At 44.5% G+C, this 27,972-nt stretch overlaps 1 protein-coding gene across 3 annotated transcripts in view; it reads left to right on the plus strand.

Annotated features, from left to right (window-relative positions):
* The window catches only part of LOC119187687 (uncharacterized), a 782,552-nt gene that overhangs the window by 729,164 nt on the left and 25,416 nt on the right, over positions 1-27,972 (plus strand). For all 3 annotated transcript variants that reach the window (XM_075878472.1, XM_075878474.1, XM_075878473.1), the window contains 11 exons: positions 16,277-16,456; positions 17,090-17,230; positions 17,309-17,375; positions 18,785-18,876; positions 19,160-19,257; positions 20,760-20,877; positions 22,433-22,566; positions 23,569-23,782; positions 24,885-25,070; positions 25,227-26,449; positions 26,705-26,792. In XM_075878472.1, the coding sequence (XP_075734587.1) occupies positions 16,277-16,456; positions 17,090-17,230; positions 17,309-17,375; positions 18,785-18,876; positions 19,160-19,257; positions 20,760-20,877; positions 22,433-22,566; positions 23,569-23,782; positions 24,885-25,070; positions 25,227-26,449; positions 26,705-26,792 (2,541 nt within the window). The remainder of the gene's footprint in view (positions 1-16,276; positions 16,457-17,089; positions 17,231-17,308; positions 17,376-18,784; positions 18,877-19,159; positions 19,258-20,759; positions 20,878-22,432; positions 22,567-23,568; positions 23,783-24,884; positions 25,071-25,226; positions 26,450-26,704; positions 26,793-27,972) is intronic.

Below are 27,972 nucleotides of genomic sequence, written 5' to 3' on the forward strand. Positions count from 1 at the left end.
CCCGGGTTCGAATCTCCTTATGTCATCGGTGTTTTTTTTTATTTACTACATAGCTTGGTGGTAGAATACTGGGCAGGCACGTAGCGGATCAAGGTTTCATTGGTAATTTTTATTTACCGAGTTTTCTTCGTTCGATATTGGTTACGGACACCAGCGGAGACTCGGGCGGCGCACAACTACGGCACTCCGCGTGACCCGTGTTCTGATCTCGTAACAGATTTCACTGCAAAAAAAAATGCAGGTTTAGTGCCGCTAAGCATCACGCATATCAATGGTAGTTGGTTGCCTATCAACGTCACGCCATTCAGTCGACAGAGAAGTTTGGGGGCACCAAATGTGCGACTTCATAGCAGATGTGAGCACTTTTTTTTGTGCTTCTAGGTTTCACGCCTATAGGTATGCGTGGAGGTCAAAAGTAAATGAGTGCGTTTGTCCTCCCGACGTATTGCAGTGCTCGGCGAGTATGGGTGTCAATTCATCAACTGCTCTCGGTTTTCAGATCAAAACCTTCCTCTAAGCATGCATGTGGTAACCAGTTATATAGGCGTTGCGCTAAGTACTATTTCAACTATTTTCTTTTTTTTTAATATTCTCGTCCCTCTGAATGCTAGTCGCTGCGGCAAAATGTTTTCCCTCGCACTGAAACAGCGGGAGGTCGTCTGTATCCCTTTTGGCCTCGCCAGTTACGTCAGTGCAGCCTATGGCGCAGTAATTACCCGCAAAGGGGCAACTGCTACATGTCCAGACATGGGCGCTAACAACTTCAGTGTCACACTAAGGTGTGGCAAGACGCAATTTCCAGCAGGCGCGGCGGCGCGCTCCTGGCGTCCCGACCGGCGCCGTGTCACTCATCGGCTGTCTCGGCGGCCGCTTGAGTCGTTCAGCTCATCGCCGGCTAACTGCCTCCCTGCGCGGCTCGCCGAGATGAGTGTCGGTGCGGCGCCCACAACGCAGTCAAACCCACTGGCGCCGTTCGATAAGTTGTGCGCCCGCTTTCTTACAATTCTTGCTGCGAGGCCATTGACCACTCGTTGCTCTCCGGACGCCTTCGCCAAACGTTGGTCCCCAGAGGCCACGTTTCTTTGTCATTACATGCGGTTATTGTTTTCATCCTGACAGTTGCATGGTTATGCGAAGGTAAAGCCATGGGATATGTTGCGATGAGACGCGCCCTTTATCTCGAATGAAAATAATTGTAATGATTCGTATAAGAATATATGGTGGAAAGAGGGAGAGAGGTGAAAGGACCACTAGCTTCATGTTGATGTTTAATCACGTGTGTGTCAATATTTTTAGCCCTGCCATATTATTTACATATGTCTGAAGCTTTGCAAAACATAGAAAATTTTTGGGATATTTCAAGTAATTTCACCTAACTCTCCGATTCTATCGCTTATCAGACTTATATGAACGTTGGCCTTCAATGAAATTCACGGGTCTGCTGGTGTAGTCTGAAAACTAGGGAAAAAAATAATCGCTGGTATTCACAAAAGACGTCTTACGCTCAAATATTTTTTAATATTTCAGTCAACCATGATGCGGGATATATCATCAGCGAAGCTAGATGACCTATGGAAAAACGTACTTACGGAAAAGCTAAGCAAACTGGATGGCTGATGATTTAGTGCGCACTGTCTTGCCACGCACCTAATGTTTGAGAGTGTGTTAACTAAATGTTTCAATGTTGAAGCGATTTGTAAATGTGGTGTGTCGCTCACCTCTGCCTTTATATGTGTGTGCTGATCATCCCTTGATCGTTATGGGAATGTGTTCGCGGCCATCTATTGAGGTCTGCGCATGTTTCCGGAGTGTGCCTGCCACTATTCTTGAGTATTGTGGCACACTCTAATTACTAAATAATTAAAATTGATCAATTATTTGGTCATCGAAAGTTTTTTTCAGTGCGTGAGGCCGATATAAATTCTTGAAATAGCGTTATGGCGATTCGTGCTTCGCTTTGTGGACGATACGATGACTTCATCATTTACAAACTCCTCTGCGTGCTTTTCTCTGCCTTTTAGACAGAGATGCACACTCTTAAACTCTAGCTAATTTTGAGGTAGTAATGGTTTGTCACATATGTTACAACCCCGCTTGTAAGTGCAATTAGTAACGGCGTAAATCGTAATAGTTACTACCTTTGCCGTTAGTAACCATAGGAATACTAACTTATAAAAGTTTAAAAAAAAGTAGTGAATGATACTACCATGTTCATTTTGCCACATTTGTTCTCCATTGTTAATACTGATCAAATTATGTCTCTATACTACAAAACTTCGAGTAATCTTCTGAGGTGTGTCATAAACGCAAAGAATACATTGACGTAACAAGTTCACTACGCTAAAGTACTGAGTAAGCTACACCTGGAGTATTTATAGCCCCTACTATGAAGATGCATGTCTAGTACAGGTGAGCATTTGTGTTTCAAGATAAATTATAAAAAAAATATGATCCTAGAGCACTATAGTCTTTCTGATTACGTGTGCTTGGGGGCGTAGCAGATTTTTAATCAGCCGTATTTAAAAAAATATTATGTCAAATCTATTTATTATAAATGTGCGACAAGAAATCATGTTCAGCGGCTTAAACAAGGCACCAAACTCACTAACGTAGTCTCAGGGCATTTGAATAGTTCACTGTGCTAATGCGTCGGCAATTAAAGGGTAATGATTCTGTCATGGGTTTTACGTGCAAAAGCCACGATATTATTGTGAGACATGCTGTCGGGAAGGACTCTACATGAATGTTGACCACCTGGTTAATTTTTATTCACCTGTCGTGTTATCTTGTTGTAATTTAGCTTGCTCTATTGCATATAAAACACTTGCAGCACTTGCGTATGCTTACTAACTTGTACTTCTCCGTTTTGACAATAGCAGAATGACACTTACATATCTAGTTTGCGTAATTCAAAACAAGATTTTTTGGTGATTCACGGATATGTACCGCCTTATATTTCGTATTGAAGATGTTATGTCAATACGATTCCACTTATAAATAAATACAATAGGTATCAGCTGTAATTTTATTTTAGATGAATAATGGCCGGGTAGCAACAAGGTAGTAACGGTGCGAGAAAGTTAGTGACGGCTGCAGTTACTAACTAAAGTGTGATCTAATGTAGGTACTAAAAAGATAGCAAAAAGCTAGTAATAGTTGCAGCTAGTAACGGGTTACTAACATAGGTGGTAAACAGGTAACAAAGCTTAATGGTGCAGGAAAGGTGGTAAGCGCTGCAGTTACTACATATTTGCTTGTAGTTGCTATCATTTTACTAATTTTTTAAGAGTGTACCATTATGCAAAACTCTTATGACTTTGATCGAGAGAGAGAAAGGTAGAGAGGAAACCGGTGAATGAATGGTGGAGAGAATAATTAGGGCTGAGTTCGGTTGACTAAACTGTACTGAAGTAAAGGAACTGGGAGCAAATGTTGAAAAGCAAATCTAGTGCTGAAGTCGCCGACGTAGTACCAGCGCTTTGCATATGTCACAGACCGTCAATCACTGGAGTAGCTGTCAGAACTTGGAGGCAAAGCTTTTTTTGGGGCTTCTGTAGCTGTGATTGGGGGGAATATTGCCGGAAAGTCTCGTCCAAGGTGAATATTTTAGCGCTCAGCAGATATACAGCTGTGCTAAAGTCATATGTAATTCATGTTTGAAAGACTGACACTACCCCTGCAGCGCAGTAGGCATTTTATAGCCTATAGTCCACACAGAGTGCAGCGACCGTGATCAAAGTGCTCTATAGGACCATCACTCAAAGTGTGACTGCCAAACGGGTGCGATTGTAGTTATCACCCCTCCCAATCCTGCCACATTCTGCTTTTCCTCTTTCAATGCACTCCAGAACAACGTGACGTGAATATTGGGTTAATGCTGAGCTCCCCGCTCATTTTGTGGCATCTTCTTTCCTCTGGCTCTGGCAATCAATAGCTAAACAATGAAATTCCCGAGAGTGGTCGGTATACCGACTACTCTCGGGCAGATAGTTACGAATCGTGGTCCTATGTCCGTTTTTTTTTTTCTTGGGATGGCAGAAGGAACAAACTCATCAAGTTGATGAAGAAACGGTCAAGCTGAAGAAAGCGAACAAAAGAACCTTTCATAGAAAGACAGCCGCTGCGATGGAAGTGAGTTGCGCTGATCACAAGATTGAAATGCATCTGTCGATAGACCGGAGACAGACAGACAGTCTTGCATCACCTTATCACCTCCTCCACTTGTTCGTTTTTGAATTCGAAGCACTTTTTTGCGTACTGTAGTTACTTTGAGCATCTATCTATCTATCTATCTATCGATCTATCTATCTATCTATCTATCTATCTATCTATCTATCTATCTATCTATCTATCTATCTATCTATCTATCTATCTATCTATCTATCTATCTATCTATCTATCTATCTATCTATCTATCTATCTATCTATGTAGTCGCCTACGTCTGGGTGCTCATTAACCTGGGGTGAACCAAAACTTGTATGTGAAGATAAAATGGTCTGTCGAATACGCCTCGTGGGTCATGACGCGAATATTGTCACAATCCTGTCGCGTACGTCGTCAAACACTCTCCAAAAAGCTTTGGCTCACACCTGGGGCGGGGGTGGGGGTATGAGCCACTGGTATGCGGGCGTATGCCACAAGTGTTTGACAGTTTATATCTATACTCAGGAACGGCGAGAACACACAAGGATAATATTAATTTTTGATTGTTAGGAAAAAAGTGGACATCGGCAGCGTGGACGGGATGACTGCCAAGAATAAATGTCATTGTCCTAGCAGGAATCAAACCCTAGAATTCTGCGTGGCAACCAATTATTTTGCCTTAAAGCCACGACATGTCTCGAAACTACCCTAATGTTCGTGAAACGCCAATTGTAGTTACAGTGCTGCCTTTCCAATATTATAAACATTACATATATGTACTCCTACGATGGAGCCGTCACGTCGGGTAAACATTCATCGTATTCAGGTGTCATCCGCTCAAGTTTACTTATGTAGCAGTGTCCAGAGCTACGATGTTCGCGAGTAGCAGCACAGCAGAGTGAAAGAGAATTAAGTATAAAGAGAGTGAAAGCAATACAGAGAAAATTAGAAAGAGCAAGAAATAGACAAAACAGAAACAAAAATAAATATATAGAGCAAAAGGAGGAGGAAAGGGAGAAGGAGAGATTGAAAGAGAAACAAGTAAGGCCACCCAGCTCCGCGCTTACTTCAGGCTTGAGTACCGCTAGTGCGAAGCTGCCATATTTTTTTTTCTTTTAAGTTCGGAGCACTAAAATGGCCCAGGACTGTCTTTTGCTGTCGTTGTCGCTTGGCTCAACACAAGCAAAACCACATAATGCACAGCAATCTCCAAGGCGCACTCGCGCCAGTGAGGTCTTCCTCTTGTAATTGGAGCGCTTTGATGATGACATTTTGCCTTCTTTGTCCCTTAGTGCATACATCCAATTTTTTCCTATCCCAAGTTTCCTCTTTACTGCTTTGACGCTTCCTCCGTTTTTCAGAGCGTGTTCAATTCTCTCCATGTTATACCTTCTTACGTCGGATATCTTACGCTTAATAATCAACTTCGAAAGCTCTGCCAGTTCCATTTTGTCTGTTGTACTTGAGACTTTCATGATTTGACGCTTCTTAATGAGATTCTTCGTTTCCTGGGAAAGCTTGCCTTAAGAGACAAGAAGAGAGCAGAGTGGATTAGGGAACAAACGGGGGTTAAGGATATCATAGCTGAAGTCAAGAAGAATAAATGGACATGGGCCGGGCATGTAGCGCGTAGACAGGATAACCGCTGGTCGTTAAGGGTAACTAACTGGATTCTCAGAGAAGGAAAGCGGGTTAGGGGGAGACAGAAGGTTAGGTGGGCAGATGAGATTAAGAAGTTTGCGGGTATAAATTGGCAGCAGCAAGCACAGGACCGGGTTAACTGGCGGAACATGGGAGAGGCCTTTGTCCTGCAGTGGACGTAGTCAGGCTGATGATGATGATGATGATGATGATGATGATGATAAAAATGCAGGCAAAATCACTCACACATATAGCATAGCCATCTGTAGCATATTGAGGGCATGCTCGTGTCAAAGAGAAATCTTGTTAATCTTGTTCTTCGGCTTAATAATGGTATTAGTTGTGAAGTACACCCCCCCCCCCAAAAAAAAGGGGGGGGGAATTTGAGCAATGGAAAGAGAGAAAAAGAAAGGGAAAATATAAAAAATAGAGGGAAAGAAAAAGACAGAAGTAACTGAAACAATTGCACCATCTCCCTCTAAATGGAACCATGCATGCGTAGACGCGAAGCAGTTGTCGCTAACGCTGACACTGGCGGCGACGTTGACAAGGGCGCTTATTGCGGCTTTGCGCTAGAGAGAAACCTCGGAAGGCGCAAAACATGCAGTTATGCACCGGTGTTTCCTATACTGGAATATGCCAATCGCTGATAATGGGTAACGAGCGACAAAAGACTCTGATTGGACACAGAGAACCGCATTCCATTCTAGTTAACGGGCACGCTGCGAATTTTTATTGTTTAACAACGCACAGAAGAAATCGCTATCGGCATGCATTTGAGTTCAAGATCCAGTGCCTGTGAGCGATGGCCCGTGCAGGTTGTGCAGCGCAAGTAGTCGGTTTTTTGAATCAAGAAACGCGATGGCAAATGCTGCTTGCAAGTGGTGTTACTTAGTGAGAAAGGCGCTAAATTTAGCGTCTTTTAAATCGCGCTAGGGAGAATTTCATCACTGTGTGGACCCTTAGCCACGTTCTGGGGGACTTTCAAAATTTGGTGTAGAGTGTTTTAAATCAGACATGAAAATTAGGAAATTGAGAACAGTGGAATGCTTGGAACGAGCGTCAATAAAAGAGGTTGAAGCACATAGCATCAAGCTGCTTCTGGCGCTGTGGTAAAGATTGCATCCCGCTCCTTTTACGACAGTGCAATGTGGCCGTTCCGAGCAGTCCTTCTGTTCCAGTTAGTGATTGGCAAAGCGGCTCCGAACGGCTCACGCTTCCCCGCAAACAGGCAGACTACAGCTGAAACCGAGGCGAAGCCAGGAGGTATCACAGAGGTGAAGCCAGGAGGTATCAGCGCAGTCCAACTTCATTTGCCACAACATAAGTTCATTTAAATTATTGTGCAGTTAAAGAAAATATTTTCTACTTGCTTCATCAAGTAAAAAAAATAAAGACCCAGGATACAATTGTCATAAATATCATCGTTTACCGACTTTTGGCTGAAATTAGAGACTTTCCAGAAGCATCCTGGCGACTTTGCCCCAAAAAAAGTTAACACCACTGCTGCCTGCGTCGGCGTTGAGAGGGGGGAGTCTCGTGGGAGAGGAGAGAGTGAGAGAGCTGAGGCGCATGCGCAGTAAAGGTGGTCACGCCGCACAGCGGATAGAGCTCTACCCTATGCTGCTTCGCACCTAAAATACCGTTAGGCCTGCGCGGAAAGCGCAGCACATTCACAGCAAAAGTCTGTCATTTTTCGGAGAAGTGTGGTGCCGGCTATACATGTGCAATGAATTTTGTGCAATTTTTTAAAATGCCATGGCTGACGACGGTTAAGAGTTTTTGCTCAGGCTTTTGTAATAACATAGTCCCTCAATACTATGGTAATAAGTTGGATATCCACGACCCACTCACTGTCCTATTCGCATTGTAGTCCGATTCGTTGTTCTTTTGCTGTTCTAAAACGATTTATTACTCATATTAACGAGATCTCTTTTCAGTTTGGTACAAATTAACTTTCATGCACCAGCGTGACTCTGTGGTAGAATACTGGGCTAGCACGCAGGGGACCCGGGTTCGAATCTCATGTCTTATGGTTTTTATGTCGTGGGACAGTTGTTACGGACACCGGAAACGGCGCACGTGTGACCCTTTTTATGATCTCATACAACGTTCGCTGTAAAATAACAGGAAACCCAATAGAAACGAAGAAGACAGCCCAGCACCGCACTTCATTCATGCTTGCAACAACAAAGCTGCCTTAATTGAAATAATGAATTCGTTGCAATTACTTGCTGAGTTGCCTATTTTTGTGCGTGAGGGGACGAGGGGTGTATGCCGATCAGAGAGAGGGAAAAGATGGCGTGACCGCCCTTTCTCCTGGAATTTCAAATATTTGTCTATGTGGTAGCAATACGCAACACAGCTTGATCAGCACACTCTTATCCCTCATATCTGTATAAGACGGCCTCCAATATTACGAGCCAACTTTGCACATTAAACTATATTGACTAATGTTGCTGGTCATGTCATGTCATGGCAGAAATGGCGTAGGCAGGAATTTTTTCCAGGATGGGAGAGCAGACCCTTGAAATTGTTCTTTTTCGCCTTCTTTGCCATGGCGAAAACATTTTGGGGTAGGGGGGGGGGGGGGTATGGGCTTGGCGTGACACTTCCTGACTACGCCCCTGTGTCATGACGCCTGGTTGTAGGAAAGGTTGTCTGTACTAGATGCACCCCCATCCCATCCTCGTATGCTGCACCCCCTGCAATAAGTTCAGCGTCGCATATATATATATATATATATATATATATATATATATATATATATATATATATATATATATATATATATATACATGAAGGTATGGGATATGGCACAATGGGAGCGTTGTCAACAAGGATAAATATATTTATTTCCCAACAGTTTCGGGAGGGGTCCTCCCTTCATCAGGGAATGAAGAGAGGAACTCATCTCCTGATGAAGGGAGGATCCCTCCCGAAACTGTTGGGAAATAAATATATTTATCCTTGTTGATAACGCTCCCGTTGTGCCATATTCCATACATTCACGAACACTAACTGGCCCATTGAATTATTACTCCCACTGACTATATAATATATATATATATATATATATATATATATATATATATATATATATATATATATATATATATATATATATATATATATATATATATATATATATATGAACCATCACGATTTGCCGTTAAAACTTTGGTATGCAAACTAAACGGTGTAGTATATATACCGAATCCAAATAAGACTTTCTTCGCCTAGCGCTTTTGCACCTTACATCCTGCTTTCGGAGATTTTCGAGCTTTGCTGATGCGTATATCTTCCGCTGAAGGTAAAAGCAAAAGTGGCAACTAGTCGGTAATTGGTAGGGGTATTTAAGAAACTTTTGATATTCGATCTGTAACATACACTTAAAAAAACGACGTGTAAATAAATGGAGCTTTCGCATACAGCTCAGTAATTGATTGATGAATCAAAGTTGTAACTCGCTCTTCGTGTTGCTGCAATAGACTTCGTTTGCATGCAATGCTTTAACGTTCCAGAACTTTTCAAAGGCTCAGCGAAACTAGTCACTTAGCACGACGCTGTCATGGGGCGGCACCTATGTTCTTGTGGTGGAGTATCTTGATGTGGCGGCACCTATGGTCATGTGGTGGAGTACGCAGAGGTGGTGTAGCGCTGTAAGATTATTGTATACGTTTTATATTGCCTCACAGATGGTGAACCGGACAAAACAGAATATTTGCTTTGTTTTAATTAGAGTTTTTTTTTTTGCGCTTGGTCTGGCCGTGAGGGAGCTGGCGCCATCTACGGAATAGTTCAAATACTACCTAGCGATGGACATGGTTGCCTGAATCGGGACGCGTGGTGGTCGCGCTCTCCGATGATCTAGGCGCCCGTGCGATGGAAAGCGGGGAGCGCGCTACGCGTGGCTATTCGTGGCTGCGAGGTGTTATGCTTAACCATGAGATGCGATGTCCCTGAAACCACAATGCGGCTGCCGTGTGCGTGTGTTTGTGTGTGTACACTGCAAGCGAGCGATCAATGCGATTCAATATGATTGCTTAAAGGATAAATGAGAGATATTTGTGCTATTACGGTGGCAACGGCTACTGCTTCTCGCTTAGAAGCCAAAATATGCAGACAAAATAATAAGAAGGGCACGAAATGTTACATAGTCAAAGATGCGTAAATGAAGTACGATCGAACGCCTCATTGAGTATTCTTCATACGGATGCCATGAACGTCTGAATCGCCTCACAGTAGCACTGTACATTTCTTGTTTTTCTTTTTTTTTTTGAAACTTTACTTACAAAATGGCGCAGATTTATAAAAAGACGGGCATAGGTGCTCAAAAATATACCCAAGCAACAGTACACAATACTAATAGCATATAACAAGAACTAAATGCACTAATAAAGGTAAGACCAGCAAATTAAGAAGAAAGGCATGCTCGAACCGTAACATTATCATGAATTAGCAACACCAAGTCCTGAGCAATAAAACACGGCAATCTGGTTATATATAATGCAGTTATCACTCCTAAAACGCAATCATATTGACAGAAGAAGATTTTCACAATTATAAAGGGAAAGCATTTGACGAAGACGCTTACGAATCACAAGGCACAATACAGTCACACTCAAGATAACCAATAATGATAGGTGTAAATTCGTAGTACATCAACGCGAGTTATTTCTTATGTGTATATGTTCTCTATAGATAGATAGATAGATAGATAGATAGATAGATAGATAGATAGATAGATAGATAGATAGATAGATAGATAGATAGATAGATAGATAGATAGATAGATAGATAGATAAATAGATAGATAGATAGATAGATAGATAGATACATAAATATATAGATAGATAGATAGATAGATAGATAGATAGATAGATAGATAGATAGATAGATAGATAGATAATTAGATAGATAGATAGATAGATAGATAGATAGATAGATAGATAGATAGATAGATAGATAGATAGATAGATAGGTGGCTTTTAACCTCTGTCACAGGTCCCGTTAATTCGGGAGGCGATCGCCGGGCTAATTCCAAGGGCCGAAGTATCGGCCCCTCGAACCGCACCACGAAAGCGTGGACAATTTAGAAGTGGTCCTTCATGGCGCGCCATCAGACGCCGGCTGTGGCCCAAAGAACAAGTCAGAGCCGATAGTTGATAAACAAAACAAAATTATATTCTCGATAATGGCAGATCAAAAACAATACGTAAGTATGCACACTCCACAATAGTTGAATACAATATGTCACCAATCAAACAACGTACTACACAGTACAATCAGCCACACTTGAAACAACGCACACAGACAACAATACGCACTACAATGCAGTCGCATGCATCGCACAACCAAGACACTTAAAGACTAAAGAGTTATGAAACTTATTCAGTCCAAAGTCCTTGAAACAGAAGTCTGAATGATACTCTTCCGAGAATCACTCACTCAAAGTCCAGCGTTGTTGTCGTTCCGCTGTCCCCGAAGTTTCTCTTCCAGGAAACCTCGCGTCTTCAATTGGCCGCTGTCCAAGCTTCAAACTTCTTCGCCGGAAACACGTCGGCTTCACACACGCAGCTGTTGCCACGCGTCTTCGCTCGATAGCGGTAGACACACACTCTTGCCTGTAGCTCGAGTCTTCGCCCCTCAGGTGGAAATTCTCTTCTTCTTCTCCTTTGTCACGGAAGACAGAAGGCTTTGCCCACAAGGCGGAACACCCTACGCGCTCTGGCGCATACTTTCTTCTTCTCCTGTTTTGTCACTAAGGACAAAACCTTCACCGACAGACGCGGCGGAATACCCTACGCACTCTGGCGTTAACTTCCTTCTTCTGCTGATCTCTCATCTCGGCTGCTCGATTAAATACCTTTCGCGCGAGATTCCAGAAAGTTCTCATCATTTCGTCGGCGCGATACGCAGCGAAGGCTGGGGGAAAGGGCGAGACGATACGGGGGCCGTCCGCGACGGATGACTCAACCCGGCATCACCACGCCCCTTTCCATTGAGAAATTTCCAGGACTTGCTCGGCCGCCGATGCGAGGAGGTTTCCTCGGCGCACCTACGCTTCCGAGGGGAGAGGAACGCGTTCCCGGGGAGTATTTGGATGCTTGTTTTCTTTTTTTTTTATCGTTGACCTCGCGGCGTCACTCCGGCGTTTCATCGCGAGAATTTGGCGGCGCGCCCTTTTTTTAGCGCTGGTTTTGTGACAACGTCCTAAAACCACCATATGAATATTAGAGACACCGCAGTGGAGGGCTCCGGAAATTTTGACCGCCTGGGGTTCTTTAACGTGCTCCCAAATCTGAGCACCTGGGCTTACAACATTTCCGTCTTCATCGAAAACGCAGCCGCCGCAGCCAGGATACGATCCCGCGACCTGTGGGTCAGCAGCCGAGTACCTTAGCCACTAGACCACCACGGCGAGGCTGCTTATATGTTCTGCAAATTCAGCATGAGATAATTGTTAAGCTATAGAGGTGCGTTAAAACTTGGACAATAAGGAGTAGTTAAACATCAAGTTCGCAATTCGGCGAGTTAAGTTTCTACGTATCTTGCTAATACACTGTATTATTATTAATGTGCCTCTGATCTGTATGTTTGCGCCCGCTATGGTGGTCTGGTGGCTAAGGCACTCGGCTGTTGGCCCGCAGTTCGCGGGATCGAATCCTGGCTGCGGCGGCTTACATTTTTAATGCAGGCGAAAACGCTTCAGGCCCGCCTGCTTAATTTAGGTGCACGTTAATAAACTCCAAGAGGTCTAAATTTCCGGAATCCTCCACTACGGCATCTCGTAAAATCATATTGCCTCAGGGTCCTGACGTCGACAAAGGAAGCCAACTTCAAAAATCAAACAATTTATTCGGCTAAACTTGTGGCCGATTAACAAAAAGTCAGATTTACAGTGATACACACTGGCCCTGAGAGCAGTAAACTGAGTGTCGGCCGTCGATGAACGGAGAAGCGGGGAAGCGCGTCGGTATTTATACACGTGCATTGAACATTCTAGCGTTATCGCTGGCGGCCACGTAGGTTCCTGTAATATGTACTACAGCTCGAAAGAGCTCTATTAGGCTTCTACAAAGCAGCTCTAAACCTCCCTCTCACTACCTCTACCACTAAGCTCTTTGCCACAGGCCTCTTCCATCTATTACGTTCTCTTATTTCTCTGCATCACGACTCTCAGATTGCCCGTCTTTCTCTCACTCGTCAAGGCCAATGGCTATTAGCCCAAGCCGGTATCCCTCACATTCCCGTTTCCGTTCCCACCTTGCCTTCTGCCACTAGCACCGCTGCTTCTAACCTTCGTATCCTTCCCCTCTCATCCAATATGTCTCCCGTTCTTCACGCCGGCCGGCGTCATGCGGCAGCACAGCATCATTCTCCTCCTCTCTCTACACAGGGAGTTGCTACACGGATGCCTCATACATGGCTCCTCGGGGCTCGTGTGGCTACGTTATCTACCATCCACACCTTTCGGCACCTGACACGCACACTAGCGGGCCATACTTACACCCGCCAAATGTACTTTCGCTCGAGGTCCTTTCCATGGTCCACGCCATGCAGTCATTTTCCTCCCTCCCTTCTCTCCCCGAGTACACGATTTACTCCGACTCTCACTCCGCTATCCGTCACATACGGAACACGTTGCCCCCTACTCTTCAAATGGTGGTCGAGCGAGCGGCCTCTGCTCTTCAACCCTCCACTGTCTTCCTCCGCTGGGTTCCTGGGCATTCGGGTAATAATGACAATGAGCTAGCTCATCAGCTTGCCCGCGATGTATTGCACCGGGCACTGTTCATTCCCTGGCCCACACCTTCGGAAGACAGTGAGAGCTCCGCGAATAACGATGGGCAGATCTCCTTGCGTCACACTATCAAGGAGGTATATCTCCAGCGCCGGCTCGACAAGCGTCTTTACCCTCCCCCTCATCCATCACTCACTGCGCTCGAGGCTTGAACTCTACGGCACATCCAAATGAACTGCATGCCTGATAACCCCCTCTTGCCTTTTCCTTTATAAATATAGGTGTAATCCCTGCTTTCCTAATTGTACCTCCCCATACGCTGACCTGTCACACTGCCTGTTTTACTGCCCAACTGCTCAGCAATCCAGCTATTACCCTCACCCATCCCTTTTCATCACCTCCTGGCTCGACTGGATCGGCGCCGAAGGAGAAGAAAAACAGCGTCGACTGATCGCACAGGCGGTCGAAATGCTCGGCCTGTAAATTTGGCTGAATAAAAGTCTATAACTACTACCGTACTACAGTACCGAAGCTTCTCGAACACTGCAGGCGTGCTCTGCGCTGAGAATTGCGTACAGTGTAACGGGGCGATAACGAATCTTCAGGAAAGAACGTTGCGATATGGTGGTTTTGTGATGTTAAACCCGAACAATCCTAATTGTATCTTTATGTTTGCCGGGCCTGGACGTTCCTGTTTTTTTTTCTTTTAGCGGTAGCAATTATATGAACTCAGTCCGCTGGTTTTTGCCGTCGCATTCATGTCCCGCAAATTAGCCACGAAGAAAAACAAAAAACTCGAGAAAAGCATTTTTCGACGCGGGAAATCGTACCAGCGTCCTGTCGCTCCGCATGTGCGGGGCGTTATAACCACCTGGCCACAGAAGCGCACGTCCTTCAGTATACTAACAGCGAGCTCTTTATCCACACAATTTACCGATGGCAACAAGCCAATCACGGGGCATGTCCTCCGAGATTGCACGCTGGCGGGTTACCCGCCGGTGCACCATCTCTGAGGCCGTGCGAGGGAGAGAATTTTTTTTTTTTTTTGTTACCGAATACGACGTGAAGTGTGCGCTCGCCGTCCCGATCGTGCGATACGTTGACTTATCGACCTGTACTTTGCACTGCGTGAGGTAGTCGCCTGTACGCGCCTATTTTGGGACCGGGGCAGTTTGTACAATTAACGATTGCTTTCTCCGTAAGACGTTTCGGTTACAGAGCACAGAAATGTCACTTCGCTCGCTGCAGATTCCCCGTTTGCAAAAAATCACGTTGTTCAAACACATACAAGTAACAACTGTGGCACTTGTGACTTCGCACTAGTGCTGTGTATACTTGCACGTATGTTTCGTGTGCCCTTTGTGTTGGAGCAGCATGTTAAGTGTCTAGCTGTGAACGTTGTTAGTATGCGCTCCTCTTGCGTGTGTGCTTTTTGCGCGTCCTTTTTTGCATGAGCAACGCACTAGAAGTTACCATCGCATCAATTGATTTGCCCGCATTGCAGCGAAACTGTGACTTCACTTTATAACCTTTCGTAGGCAAGATCTGTCACATTTTTGCAGCTGTCTTGAAGTAATGTGTATCATAATTTCCTCGCTTTCGAAATTGATTGTAGAGGTTAGTATTGGAAGGAAAATCGGATTACTGTTTTATTCATCTGTCACGTATTTTTAGGTTGACCTGAAATTTATAGCCTAATTACAAGGCTTGCAACCATAACACTCTTCAATCTGCCTTTCGAGCGATAACCGTTTGCGTAAGCGATTGGTACCATAGCGCATAAATCGCCCTGGTGGTAGGTCGTTCCAGACGGCAGTTACAGAAGTTATTTTAGTGAAGGCTAAAATCTCTTCTCTTTTATTCTGCCCTAAATAATTAGAGATGTTTCAGCTGTGAAATGGAAAAGTTAACTGACGTTGTGAGAACGATCTTTTTTTTTGTTTCTTTTTCCAACAATATATATAATCGGTTGAATCACTGGTGAGATAGATTTGTTTGAACACACATCCAGCTCATGCAAGATAACAGTGGAAGTGCATGTTTTGCAATTGAGAGCTTGGTGGTCGCACTGGCCGTACCTCGCGACATCGACCCCAACTTGGTTTCAATGAAAACGACGAACCGTCGCCTATGTCAGGAGTTTGTGTTGGCTGCCATACAGCGAGATCGTCGGGGGCTTTTGCTGACGAACGCGACACTGGCGCGCTCGTGTCTACCTACGCTGTGCGCGTCACGGTCTAGCGCAGACACGTGGCCAACTGTGTTTATAAAGATATTCCGTTCTCTTCAAATTTGTCCTGTGTTCTTTGTAATTTTTCCGTATACCGTAAGCGCATCTCAAAACGCAAAGCCTCTCTAAAACAGAAACTGTGACTGAGGTCTACAGAAACGTCTCCGAATAATTAACTGTCGCGCTCTTGAGCGAACTAGCTTCCCAGCATTCATGAAGGGGTATTGCTATTTGTTGCAACAAAAAATGCATCAGTGCTCAATTAACCCAAAGTAAATGAAACAATGTGAATGAAATATTCACCTTCTCTCATACTGACGGGAATGAGATTGAGGGATTGACGGGGTAAGTACGTCAAGAGAATTCCGAGTGCTCCAAAACACTGGCAATTGACAGCGTCAATATGTTGTATTGTTTGATGCTCTTGACAGTGAATTTGCTCTATGTAGGCAAACAGTGATAGTCGTTGTAATTGTGAGCTATGGAGTATACATGAAATACTCCTTTTGCGCAGACGTTGCTGCGCATCTGGGACTGCTTCCTACTTGAGGGCCCCAAGGTTCTGTTCCGCTTCTCGCTGGCCATTCTTAAGATGCACGAGGAAGTGTTGCTCACGAAACAGGACACGGTGTCTATCATGCGCCAGCTGAAGGCCATCGCTCGTCTTTGCTACGACGTGGACATGCTCATCAAGGTGATGTCATACCTGTATATGTAGTCATAAGTCGTAGCGTAAGTTGACCGGGGAGCTTTTTGTGCGGGTGAAGCAGTGGCCATGGCGTTGGTTAACGCCCAGTGTGTGCCAATAAAACCAGTGAGGACCAAACATTACCCCCCCCCCTTTCTTTCGATATTAAGGGCAAGTTGTTACAGTTTATCAACCTTAAAGCTGAGGTTTAAAACTATATCACGTTTGCTCGTTGTCATGTAAGCTTGTATCAATTTACATTTGAGAGACACGAGCCTGAAAAGTAGAATGCTGAATCATAGTCAGAACGAGGTAAGACAAGGAGAAAGATTTACTTATCCTAGTATCGGTAATGCATGTTCATAGTCGGTTGTATGGAGGACGCCTCATCGGAGTTTTCTTTAGCAATTATGTTTGTTGCTAGCAGCATCGGCTATCTACCTCAATAACTGCAGTCTCTTTCTAATATGCAATCTCTTGGATAAGACCGGACGCTCTTATTTAGCTTACTTTGGGACTGTGAACCTCCTCGATCTTCTTGCCGATCTTGCACTACAAGTAGCATGACTGAGTAACCTAATGTTTATGTTGGCTTTTCCGCTTTTTTTTATTGGACATCTGTTTGTCGCGTTTGAACAGGTTGCTTTTGAAGATTTGGAACCCTTTCCAAGACGGCAGGACATTGCTGCAAAGCAGGCCTGCTTCCAAAAGATACTCAGGGAACAGTCGAAGAAGCGGGAGCTTGAGAAGCACAGTGTTTTGTCCAGAGACAACACAGTGGTGAGAAAATTTCCTCTTATGAGGCGTCGCGTGAAACGAACAAATTTTTAAAGGTGACTGCTTCTCATTCATCAACAGGCCACCGATGGAAGCTGCTATGGTGACAACGCGCTCATCATTGAGTGCGCAGCGGCTTGTGACTCTGGTGAGACTTTCGAGTGAATAGTATCAAACGAGGTGATTTATTGTAAAGGTTCAATGAAGCACGGATGGTAGACTAACTTGAATTTTAGCCATCTTGCGTCTGTGATACCACTCTCGATTTTCTGTTTTGCCCCTTTTGTTATAGCTTAGCTGTCTTCATCATCATCAGCCTGACTACGTCCACTGCAGGACAAAGGCTTCTCCCATGTTCCGCCAATCAACTCGGTCTTGTGCTTGCTGCTGCCAATTTATACCCTCAAACTTCTTAATCTCATCTACCCACCTAACCTTCTGTCTCCCCCTAACCCACTTGCCTTTGTTCTAGGAATCCAAATTCGTTCTAGGAATCCAGTTAATTACCCTTAATGACTAGTGACTATCCTGTCTACGCGCTATATGCCCAGCCCATGTCGATTTCCTCTTCTTGATGTGTATTATACGTTGCCTTGGATGTGCTCCGATCAAAAGGACAGGCAGGAGTTTACGTCAGGAGGGGGTGGGGAGTACATTTCATACGACTTCGGGAGTCAAAAAGGGTTTACTACTCTGGATATCCCTGGCTACGACTATAGTATCTACTGCAAAGTTTGTATTTGCATATTTTTTTGCTCTTTTATGAAAAGGATACATTAGTGAGAGCGGGGGTTTATCTAAATAATGCAGAAATACTTGCAAAAGCTCTTGTCGGAGCTCTTTTAGCAGTTTTTAATCCACTGTAGCCAGAAAATATGTTATGGGCATAAAATACATGCACAGTGTCATAAGTCCAATGGGTTCGGAGTATTAAAGGCCACGTTATACTGCCAGTGCACCGTGGCACAGTCGCATCGCTCCGTGACATAGCTGTTTCGTGCGTCGTAAACTTGGTGGTTACCAGGCAGAACATACTTCTAACGACGTTGGTGTCATGCGTCGCAGTGAACAAACGAAAAGTAGGCCCATCATAAACATAAGCGACTGCGTAGTACTCAAAATGTTCTTTTTTTTTTTTCGTCACACTATATCCTGCCGCATACCGTCGAGTGAACTTGCTGCTAGCTGTCTCCCATCACACTGCCCCCCTCCTTGTTTCTTAAGGCGTTGCTTCTGGCGCCCTTTCGTGGGTTTAGCCTGGTTCGTGCTTGCTGTAACCGAGTCAGTGAGCACAGGGAAGCCGCTTGTTGCTCTTCTTCTTTTACCGAAGCCAGCTGAATTACTCCGGTACCTTCTCCGCTGAAACATAAAACTCAAATATAAACAAAAATAAAAAGACATAAAATGAAAATTACCAGTAATAATAATAAAAATATTTATAGAATGGCCATTATATATTCTCAAAAATAGAAACCCACGTAGAGCTGCGGTCATATGTCACATTAGGTAATATCGTAATTGTTGCTTATGCCTTGTTGCTCTATTTTTGTTTTGCAGAAACCATTTGGGTCTGTCACGCCAGCTCTAACCTGACCCGACTTTCACGCGTGAACTGTGAAGACAGCGTGATGTACAGGCTCAAAATTGAGGTAACGAAGCCAGCTTCGAATATACTGCTTCGTAATGCAAACATGGTCCCCTAATCGAAAATAATAAAGCAGTATTTAAAGATGTTGAATCTAACTTCAGTAACGACTTGTCGCTCTATGCCATTCTAATCCTGGGAAACTTGTCATTATGCATTGCTAGCTACTAACTGCATTTTCTTAGAAAACTTTAGAGACATACAGTGTTCATGACTGCCCTGCTTACGGATTCCCTATTTAAGCTCAAGCAGCATACATGCGTGCAATAGAGTTTTGATTTTTGCAGATCGAGGCTCGAGTGATCTGCATGCACGCGCTGGGCAACGATGTGATGCTACTGGGAACCCTGTCACACTTCGTGCACGCCTACAGCACACGAACCAGGTTGGTACACGGTTGGCGAGGAGGGGATGGGGCGGCGTATGTGCGACGCGACTCCAGAGGCTGGGTGGTGGGGTGCAGCAGGGGTCCGCAGAGGGGCTAAATCATACAAAATACTGCTGAAGCAGACTTTATCATAATCAACTCAGTATCATGTGACAATTTAATTCAACATGTCGAACCTATACTCGGTTGCTACGTGCCTCAGAAAAAAAATCTAATTTCCGACCACAAGCCCCCAACACATCTGAAATGCACACGTAAACGTGAGTACTTATCGAGGGTATAAAGAGTTTGTCGTTCTTGACTGAAATATTACGTTTAAGTGAACGCTCATATCCAAATTTCTGGCAAATGTAGCCAGTGCGTTTGAGGTTTTGTCCTAACACCAGCGGAATCATCGTAGGAGTTACGTTCGTTGGTCGGCATATGATGAAGGCACGTAAGGAAATGAGCTGACGCAATGGGACAGTTAATCGATTGGAACTTTCTGGTTAGGACAGGGACAACTGTGGGGCGACCTTATATATTTCTTTAGGCTGTAACCATCTTATGAAATATCCGAACTCCTGGCTTATAGCGCTTTGAGTACACGAAACGCGTTAGTTTTGGTCATTGACACACCATAGCGAATTATGCTTCAATTATTGGAAGCTTCATTAGAGAAGGCCAGTGGTGAAGATAACTAATGAAAAAAAATACTTTTGTGTACTCGGTCCCTGATATTTTCAGTCCTCTTATATTAGTTCTGTTTTGCGTTTTTCTTCTTAGTCGCCACTTTTTCGAGTGGCTTCTGGTTATTGGCATCCGATATTTTGGTGTCAAGCCATTCACTTTGCAGCGCAGGCACATTGAGTACCATAATGATGCCCTAGTTGAACGGATTTTTTGTTGAAGCAAAATGTATTCATATTTCCAACTGGGCTGAGGGACAGCACTTACCATATAAACAACAATGTTGACTTGTGCTTGATCTCGAGGCCCGTATTTTTAGATACATTTTTGTGCACGTTAAAGAACCCTAGGTGGCTGAAATTTGCAGAGCCCTCTACCACGGCGTCTCTCATAATCATGCCGTGGTTTCAGAACGTTAAACCCAATAATTAATATGACTTGCACTGGCATGCACAATCGAGGCATGAAAATTTCATATCACGATAACTTATTCGGGGGAAGCGGGTAGTTTTACGTGTTTGAACGCGTTTCAAGGGGAATTAATCATTTTTTTCTTGTATGATAATCTTTTATGCGTCTCGTGCTTTTTTAAACACATACTGAGATTTCTAGTAGGGCGTATTTTTTATTTTTCTGGCACAAAAATTGAAGACTGTAGCCTTTTTTTTCAATCTATACCATTTACTACACTAAACTACTGTAATATAACTTCAGTTGATTGATAATTAGCTCTGCGAATAATTTTATATTTTGGCTGGTTAATGTTGCCATGTACTTTCCTCGCTACTTTGGCCGACATATGAAGCGATAACTTTATTTTCTTGGTACAGAGAAATGAAGTGGGAAGCCCAGCTTAATGAATCTGTACTGAGCCTCTGTTCCTACGATGAGGACGACCAGTGCCAAGTGTTCGCAGGCTTAGCGGACGGTACCATGGCTGTAATCGAGGTATGTAAACCCCCTTATGTATGGAGGTATGGACCCCCTATGTGATGCCCCTGTTGCGCTTTTAAGGTATTAAAATGAAATGAAAATGAATTGTGCAAGGCTGCAGGGCGACATCACGCATTCATTTAGCTGCGCCGCCCCGCCGCGGTGGTCTAGTGGCTAAGGTACTCGGCTGCTGACGCGCAGGTCGCGGGTTCGAATCCCGGCTGCAGCGGCTGCATTTCTGATGAAGGCGGAAATGTTGTAGGCCCGTGTGCTCAGATTTGGGTGCACGTTAATGAACCCCAGGTGGTCGAAATTTCCGGAGCCCTCCACTACGGCGTCTCTCATAATCATATGGTGGTTTTGGGACGTCAAACCCCACATATCAATCAAATCAAATCAATGAATTTAGCTGCGCCACACAGCACGATCTATGTTTTCAGGTAGGGTTCATTGATGCGATACTGGGAACTTCAGCTGATGCGATCATTTAGATTGTTGAAAGACACGTATCCACCGAGAGGCCTAAAATAGGCACAATTCCTATTCCTCTGTTACATAGTAATACGTACTAATTATGTCACTCTTTACATTTTTTTGGTGACGTTGAATCTGAAAGTGCTCTAATGTAGAGGGTGTTCTATGTAACTGAAAACACAATTGCACTTTGACCAGCACAGCAGAACACAAAAGAGATGCTAAACAGACAGTGAGGTGGGTTCCCCATTTGTCCCGTGTTTCCACTGCTGTGTGTTAAACTAGCATTAGCTGTGAACCAACTTATCTAGTTGATTATTATACACTGCAATTCTACGGCGCCTTTGATACATTCTACACTAGCAGATGTAGAGTTTTTGTTTGGATGACGATTGATGTAAACGCGACAGGCGTGTAGCCATAATCTTATTTTGTGGGTAAGGAAAGGACCGAGGTTTTGATACGTGCTGAAGTATGTGTGCTTTTGTGTTCGTGTTTACTCATAAGTACATGCAAAGCAAAATAAAGCTTTTGGTGGCGAAAGGGGGGTACCTGTCCTGCCGACCACACGCCTATAAAAGAAGCATGGGCTGAAAACCTGTAAGAGAACATCAGTTTTTTTTTTTGCAAATATAAACTATAGAAAATCTGTTGTCGTGTTTTGATTTATAGCGTCTATACCAATGGTCTGTGGTGTCATTTACGGTCACTCAGAAACGGTACTTCGACAAAAGAACTTGGTCGATCATATGAGCCACGTCGACGAAAAATTACGAACGCTCATGCAGCACAATACAGCGCGACCAGGCAAAAGTGATACGTCTGGAAAATTGTATTACTGATATAAGAAATGTGTACAATCACTTTTCATAGCAAGACGCTGTGACTAGTTGGAAATCGAACGGGAGACCGTAATTTCTAATCGAGCAACTTTCTGCGGGCTGTCTGTGCTAACCGGCTTGATGAAAGAGCTTGTTGGATGCTGGGAAGCTTCGTAAAGGCGTGTTTGTTTTCCGCACAACGTGTGGTGTTTGTTCTCAATGTTAAGCTGAGACTAGAGGCTGCATAGACTACAGAAGATGTGCTTCTTTTGCAGAACTTCTCGGTGCACGCAGACAAGCCCGACGTGCTGTATATCCACATCGGCAGCAGTCCTGTTACCTGCTTGAAGTTGGTCGACAAAAGGCTCTGGTGTGCCACGGGAAACAGGATCATCATTCTGAGTGCCAGGTGCGTCCTGCGTTCTTCACTGTTCTAAAACAACACCGGTAAACTCAGCATGCTATTACCTCCCAACAGTAACTGAAGCGAAAGACTCCGTCTGCTCGAACGCCCTTTCATATTAGGGGCGAAGCTCTTAAGGGTGGGGGTCATTCACTCCTCCGTTTGTATGAAGTATTCATGTAGCCACCTCTAGTTTATGAATTGCTCACTATATGGCATAGTGTGTATATGTCCTGGAAAATAATATTACTAGATGGCGTTAGTCATTTTCGTATAGCTAGCAATTGAAGAGAATAGATGACGCTGTTATAAGGAGAAATTCACACCATATCCACAGAGTAAATGATGATGAGTGAGGCGAAGCGTCCTTCCGTTCGTTCAATGCGTGCTCTAGTGTGAGTGTGTAGGAGCGCACGAACGACGGACGGACGCTTCGCCCTCCTCACGATCATTCACTGCGTGGATATGCTGTGAATTTTTTTCTTTTAGTTGTCTTTCCTTAGTTATTCCATGTCTTAATAAATGTGGCATCGAAAAGTGATTTGCTTGGCTGCATAACTCTGTGAATAAATCCTTCAACGGTAGATTGCGATAGTCTGAAATAAAATGTAGTTATGACGTTGCACTCTATCAAATTTCTATGGTCGACAGCAGTGTAATTATATATGATTGTTCTTTCCTGCGTTGTTTAAGTCGTGATCTTTGTTATTGTGCCCCCTTACCAGTCTCAACTGTGCTTATTGTATCAAGCACTGTCACTAGTACTCAATGCATATTCAATTACCATCTGATTAGCCACGGAGTGAATTGTTGGAGGGACTCAAGCTTTGCGATCAATAGTGCCTGTGAGACATCAAATGGCGAAAGGTAGTAGTGTGGCATGTTCCACTCCTAATAAGCTGCGGATGTGATGAACACAATTTATAAAACTGTTCTTATACGTGGTGCAAATCCTTTGTCTGGTGCGTACCTGCAAATATTTTTTAGTTCTTGTTTATTGCGGCGCAGGACTTTGGACACAGTGGACCAGTTCCAAGTATCGCCCAGCAGCCTGGACTACATATCGCTGCTTCAGCCATGCTCAGGGGTGGACCCCGCGACCGACCATTGTGTCTGGCTCGCGTTGCGCGGCTCTTCCGTGCTGCAGCTATGGGATGCCCAGGCCCTCACCTGCAAGATGCTCTATGATGTGCGCGACGACCGCTACCCCCGCTCGCCCAGGGTCAGTGTTTGGTTATATGCTGGGTCAAACCAGACCAGTCTTTAAATCGTGATTCTTCTTTTAGGTTTTGTAACTTCAGTTAGATAATTTATGCTTTTGTCTCTTGGCTGTCCTTCGTTTGATATATCGTCGTTTCTCCAATAGGAAAGTTGGCTAATTGAGACAAATCTAGACCACTGGAAAAAAAGAAACACCGTACCTAAGAAAGACACCAACAGCGCTGGTGCCAGTGCTGTTTCCTGTGTTCGAAATTTCTTCCGGTCATCACCCGTGTTCTATGCCGTTTCAAGTTTTGATTAGGTAGGCATGCGTCTCTGAAACTCAGAGGATCTCGATGCTGTCAAAGTGGGTAGCGATACATCGTCTACTTGGTTTACAGCGTGACGCTAAAAACATGGACACAAGGAAGGAGCAAAGGAAAAAAGAAAAGATGGCTCGGAATTCTAATTGATTTTTGTTAAAAATTGAAATATTAACAATATATATAGCAAGTGTACAAAATCGTGACATGCGCAGTACACAGGAAACATTCCGGTAGCGTCAACGTACATGCAGATATTCAAGATCGACACAAGTAATCACATTCTTTCTCATGCAGAAAAACGGACGCTTCACTAATACAGCTCTTGTCTCTAATCCATGCGTTAAAAGCCTCAGCAATTTCCCTTGTCAAGGGGTTCGCATGTTTAGAAATGACGGTAGTTTTGTTAAAGACAAGACGACACCCACAGTTCAGCAGCAAACCCTTGAAGTGAGAGCTCATGCTCTCTCAGCCGAACATTGACACATCGCTTCATTTGCCCTACATACTCCCCGCCACATAATAATGGAATGACATACACAATTTTTTTATTACAGGCGATGTGCTTTTGCTCCTTCTTTGTGTCCGTGTTTCTAGCGTTGCGCTGTAAACGAAGTTCACGATGAATCTCAACCAACTCGCCCAGCTGGCCGTCTTGCTGGGTAATAAATGCTCTCGGATTCAGTATGCTTGATGTCAGGACTATTTTACTGCAAATACTTGCAGCCTACATGTTCAGTGGGTATGTGTGAATACGGGCCCGTATTTGTCGAGATAAACATTCTTCCTTCTAACTCGTAGCAACAAGAAGAAGACAACGAGCTGAACCCAGCGCGCGTCACGGCCCTGTTGTCTCTGCCAGGAAGCGTGCTGGTGGGCACAGCTCAGGGCTTTCTCATTATCTACCATCTGCTGCCGAGGTGCTTGGCCTCAACCGACTGCAGGACTGACTCGAGCACTGAAGTTTCATCGGTCGCCAAGTTCGTTGTAAGTGACTCATTTATTTCCAGCTCGGTACTTACGCTAAATATAGGAACGACAACTGTTGTAGTGCCGATAGTTCTACATACAATGTTTGTTTCTACTAATAAAGAGTTTTGTCCTCCTTTGTGCTGATACGCACTGTCCGCTTGTTATTTACAGCCCGCACCTTCGCCAACAATGGATGACCGATCCATAGGCCAAGAATCCGAAGCGAAAGCTCGAAACGACAGCAGCTACGCCACATCCACCCCCAAGAACGTAACGAAGCCTGCGGGAGGCTCGTTGACTGCGTATAAAAGTGACGATTGTGTGAATGATACGAGTGGCAGCCAGCATTCTTTCCGCACGGTCATCAGCAAGTCCACTAGTTGCCTGTCGTCTTCCCCGAGGAATACGTCAGAGGAGGAATCTTCCCCGACTTCAAAGAGGCGTAGTGCAACTAAGCTGAAAGGTGTCAAGGAGGTTGATGACGCTACACAAGAGGAGGCGACAGTAGACGTGAGCGAAGGCATACTGGGTGACCATAGAGACAAACAGGCTACCCGAGACAGCCGGGGCAACATGTGTAATTCTTGCGTACCGCCAACCGCTTTTGCGAAAGAAATGAAGTCGTCGGTGGATAGCCACTTGAATGAAGTGAAAAAGAGGAACGAATGCCTCGACGAAAGCCAACTTTGTCTAGAGTCGTCTTCTGGTCGAAAGGTTTGTCGACGCATCATGGATCCATCAGAGATTAGCATCTGTCCTGTTGCCGAAGTGTGCAAAGAAGACTCGCGCAAGTGGAGTCTCCGGACGGCTGATAGTTGCGTCTCTATGATCGAGTTGGCAGCACCGCTACGGAAGCAGTCTTCGTGGAGCTCCACCAATACTACACTCAGCCACATGCTGAAACGACACAACGCCAGCGTCGATTGCCTCCCTGCCTGGCTCAGCCGGGACACGCTCAGTTCGTCATTGACAAGCGACAGTTACGACTTCGACGACTTCTTTGTACAGTACGCTGACGACGGTACACCCTCTCTGGCTGGCCATGACTCGCAAGTGATCCCTGCCTCAGCTTGTTTCGCAAGCGAAGAGGCACAGCGGTTGCTTGAGCGACTAACTGTGCCAACAGTGTACCTCACTATGGGCAGCCAGGAAGAGCGCTCCAGCACGGGTTCTTTCTGGACAGAGAATGATGACGGTGCCGAAACGTCCACCACTCATGAAGCTACGACTAGCGAATGGCCTGAGGGGCCTTCGTACGACGGCAACCAGCCAAGCAGCGACTTAGGCAGCAACATCTCTTTTAGCAGCATGGACCCCCAGTATGCATACGAAGTACTCGTGCAGGAGAGAATCAAGATCTCTGACAAGGCCATCCGCTGCCTTGTTGAACTGAGGTAGGAGGCTCTACGCTAAGTATTTGTGTAATGTTCGGCTGATTCTAATAGTTTTCCTGCCTTCATCGCTTCAATTAAAACGTTTACTATACCGCTCGTGCGCACTCTGGCACGCCACTTCCCGTTTTGTTGCTTCGAGCTTTATGCTGGGAATTTATGCAGACGTGAACATAGACTCCGAACAGCGTTTCTGGTTGTTTCATCATGACTGAGCCTGAGTATCGGCCTTCCGTTTTTGTTCTATCTCTTTTTCAGGCGTAAAGGTGGCTCTATAGTTATCAGTGGAGCTGGTTGCTACGGTGACGATGAATCTGTTTTGAAGTGGACAGAAGAAGGAGAAGAGGTGAGACAACATTATCTACAAAAAGTACAGAAGTTAGCTCTGAGAGTAAAACAACGTTTTATGTTTAGTATTTAGTCGTAGCATAATTTGGTACAATTTATGCCCTGTGCTAGGCTAAACCCTTGTTATTTTGTCATTACATTTGTTTATAGTTACTCAAAGAAATGAACCTGTTGAGAGTGAATAACATTGTGCATCGTACAAAAATTTATATTAGAGTCTCTTAATTGCAGCCGTTTTCTTCAAGCGCCACAGATAGGCTGAAGGTCATGCGAACATTTGAGCCAGCTCTGCCAGGCAGAGCTGGCTCAAAAAACACAAAAAAACACATCAAAGGCTCTTCAATGATTCATGTTGGTCTTTAGTCTCCTTTTGAGCAACTAAGACTACTTCTTACTGTGAGCCTAATGAGTGAGCATAACGAATTAGCTTAAAGTAGCTTTGCGAAAAAATATTTAGATATAGTAAAAACATTGTCTTAAATGCGTAACCTTGATGAGGAATGTATGGAGTATATCAATATATATTCGTATAATGTATTAGGGAGTGAAGAGTTGTAATGGCTAAGATTATGTTTTTCTCAGCTACAAAGTAAGTGCGCGAGATCCGAAAAAGGGCTACGAACATATTAGGTGCTTCCGCATATACCGACAGTTTAGCGTACAAGAAATGTGATATCGACACGGAGCAAACGCTGAAGGTATATATGCGTGTTGTGACGCATGCTAGCTACGCCTATGCTAAGACCTTCGCACTTTCATTGCGCACGCTACATTGTTTATTCTGCGACCGCACATCAGCGCGGGGCTGCTGATCTCGCAGCTCGTGTTTCGTATAGCTAGAGCTGTTAAGCAAACTTATCTTGTACCTCGACTTCTGTTGATCTGTACACAAAAAATAAAGTCTGCACTATTAGACGACGCAAGGTTACGCTTAGACGCAATTTTGTAAAAGCTCAAGCACAATGTACAGTTGACCACAAAAGTTTTCGGACCATGTGAGCGCGTGGCCAAAAACCTCTTCGCGACACTGCACATACGTCAGTGGCGGTCGACAGCGCCCGAGAAGTATCCCTGCCTTAATCTATGGCCTGCCTCTTTTCTGGCCACGGTTCAAGAATGTTTATGACTGGGTAGAAATAATTTCCACCTTTCCCTTTTAAAGGCCAACTCCGGCAATT

Source organism: Rhipicephalus microplus, chromosome X (genome assembly GCF_043290135.1).
Source record: "Rhipicephalus microplus isolate Deutch F79 chromosome X, USDA_Rmic, whole genome shotgun sequence".
In the NCBI taxonomy this organism is placed as follows: domain Eukaryota; kingdom Metazoa; phylum Arthropoda; class Arachnida; order Ixodida; family Ixodidae; genus Rhipicephalus; species Rhipicephalus microplus.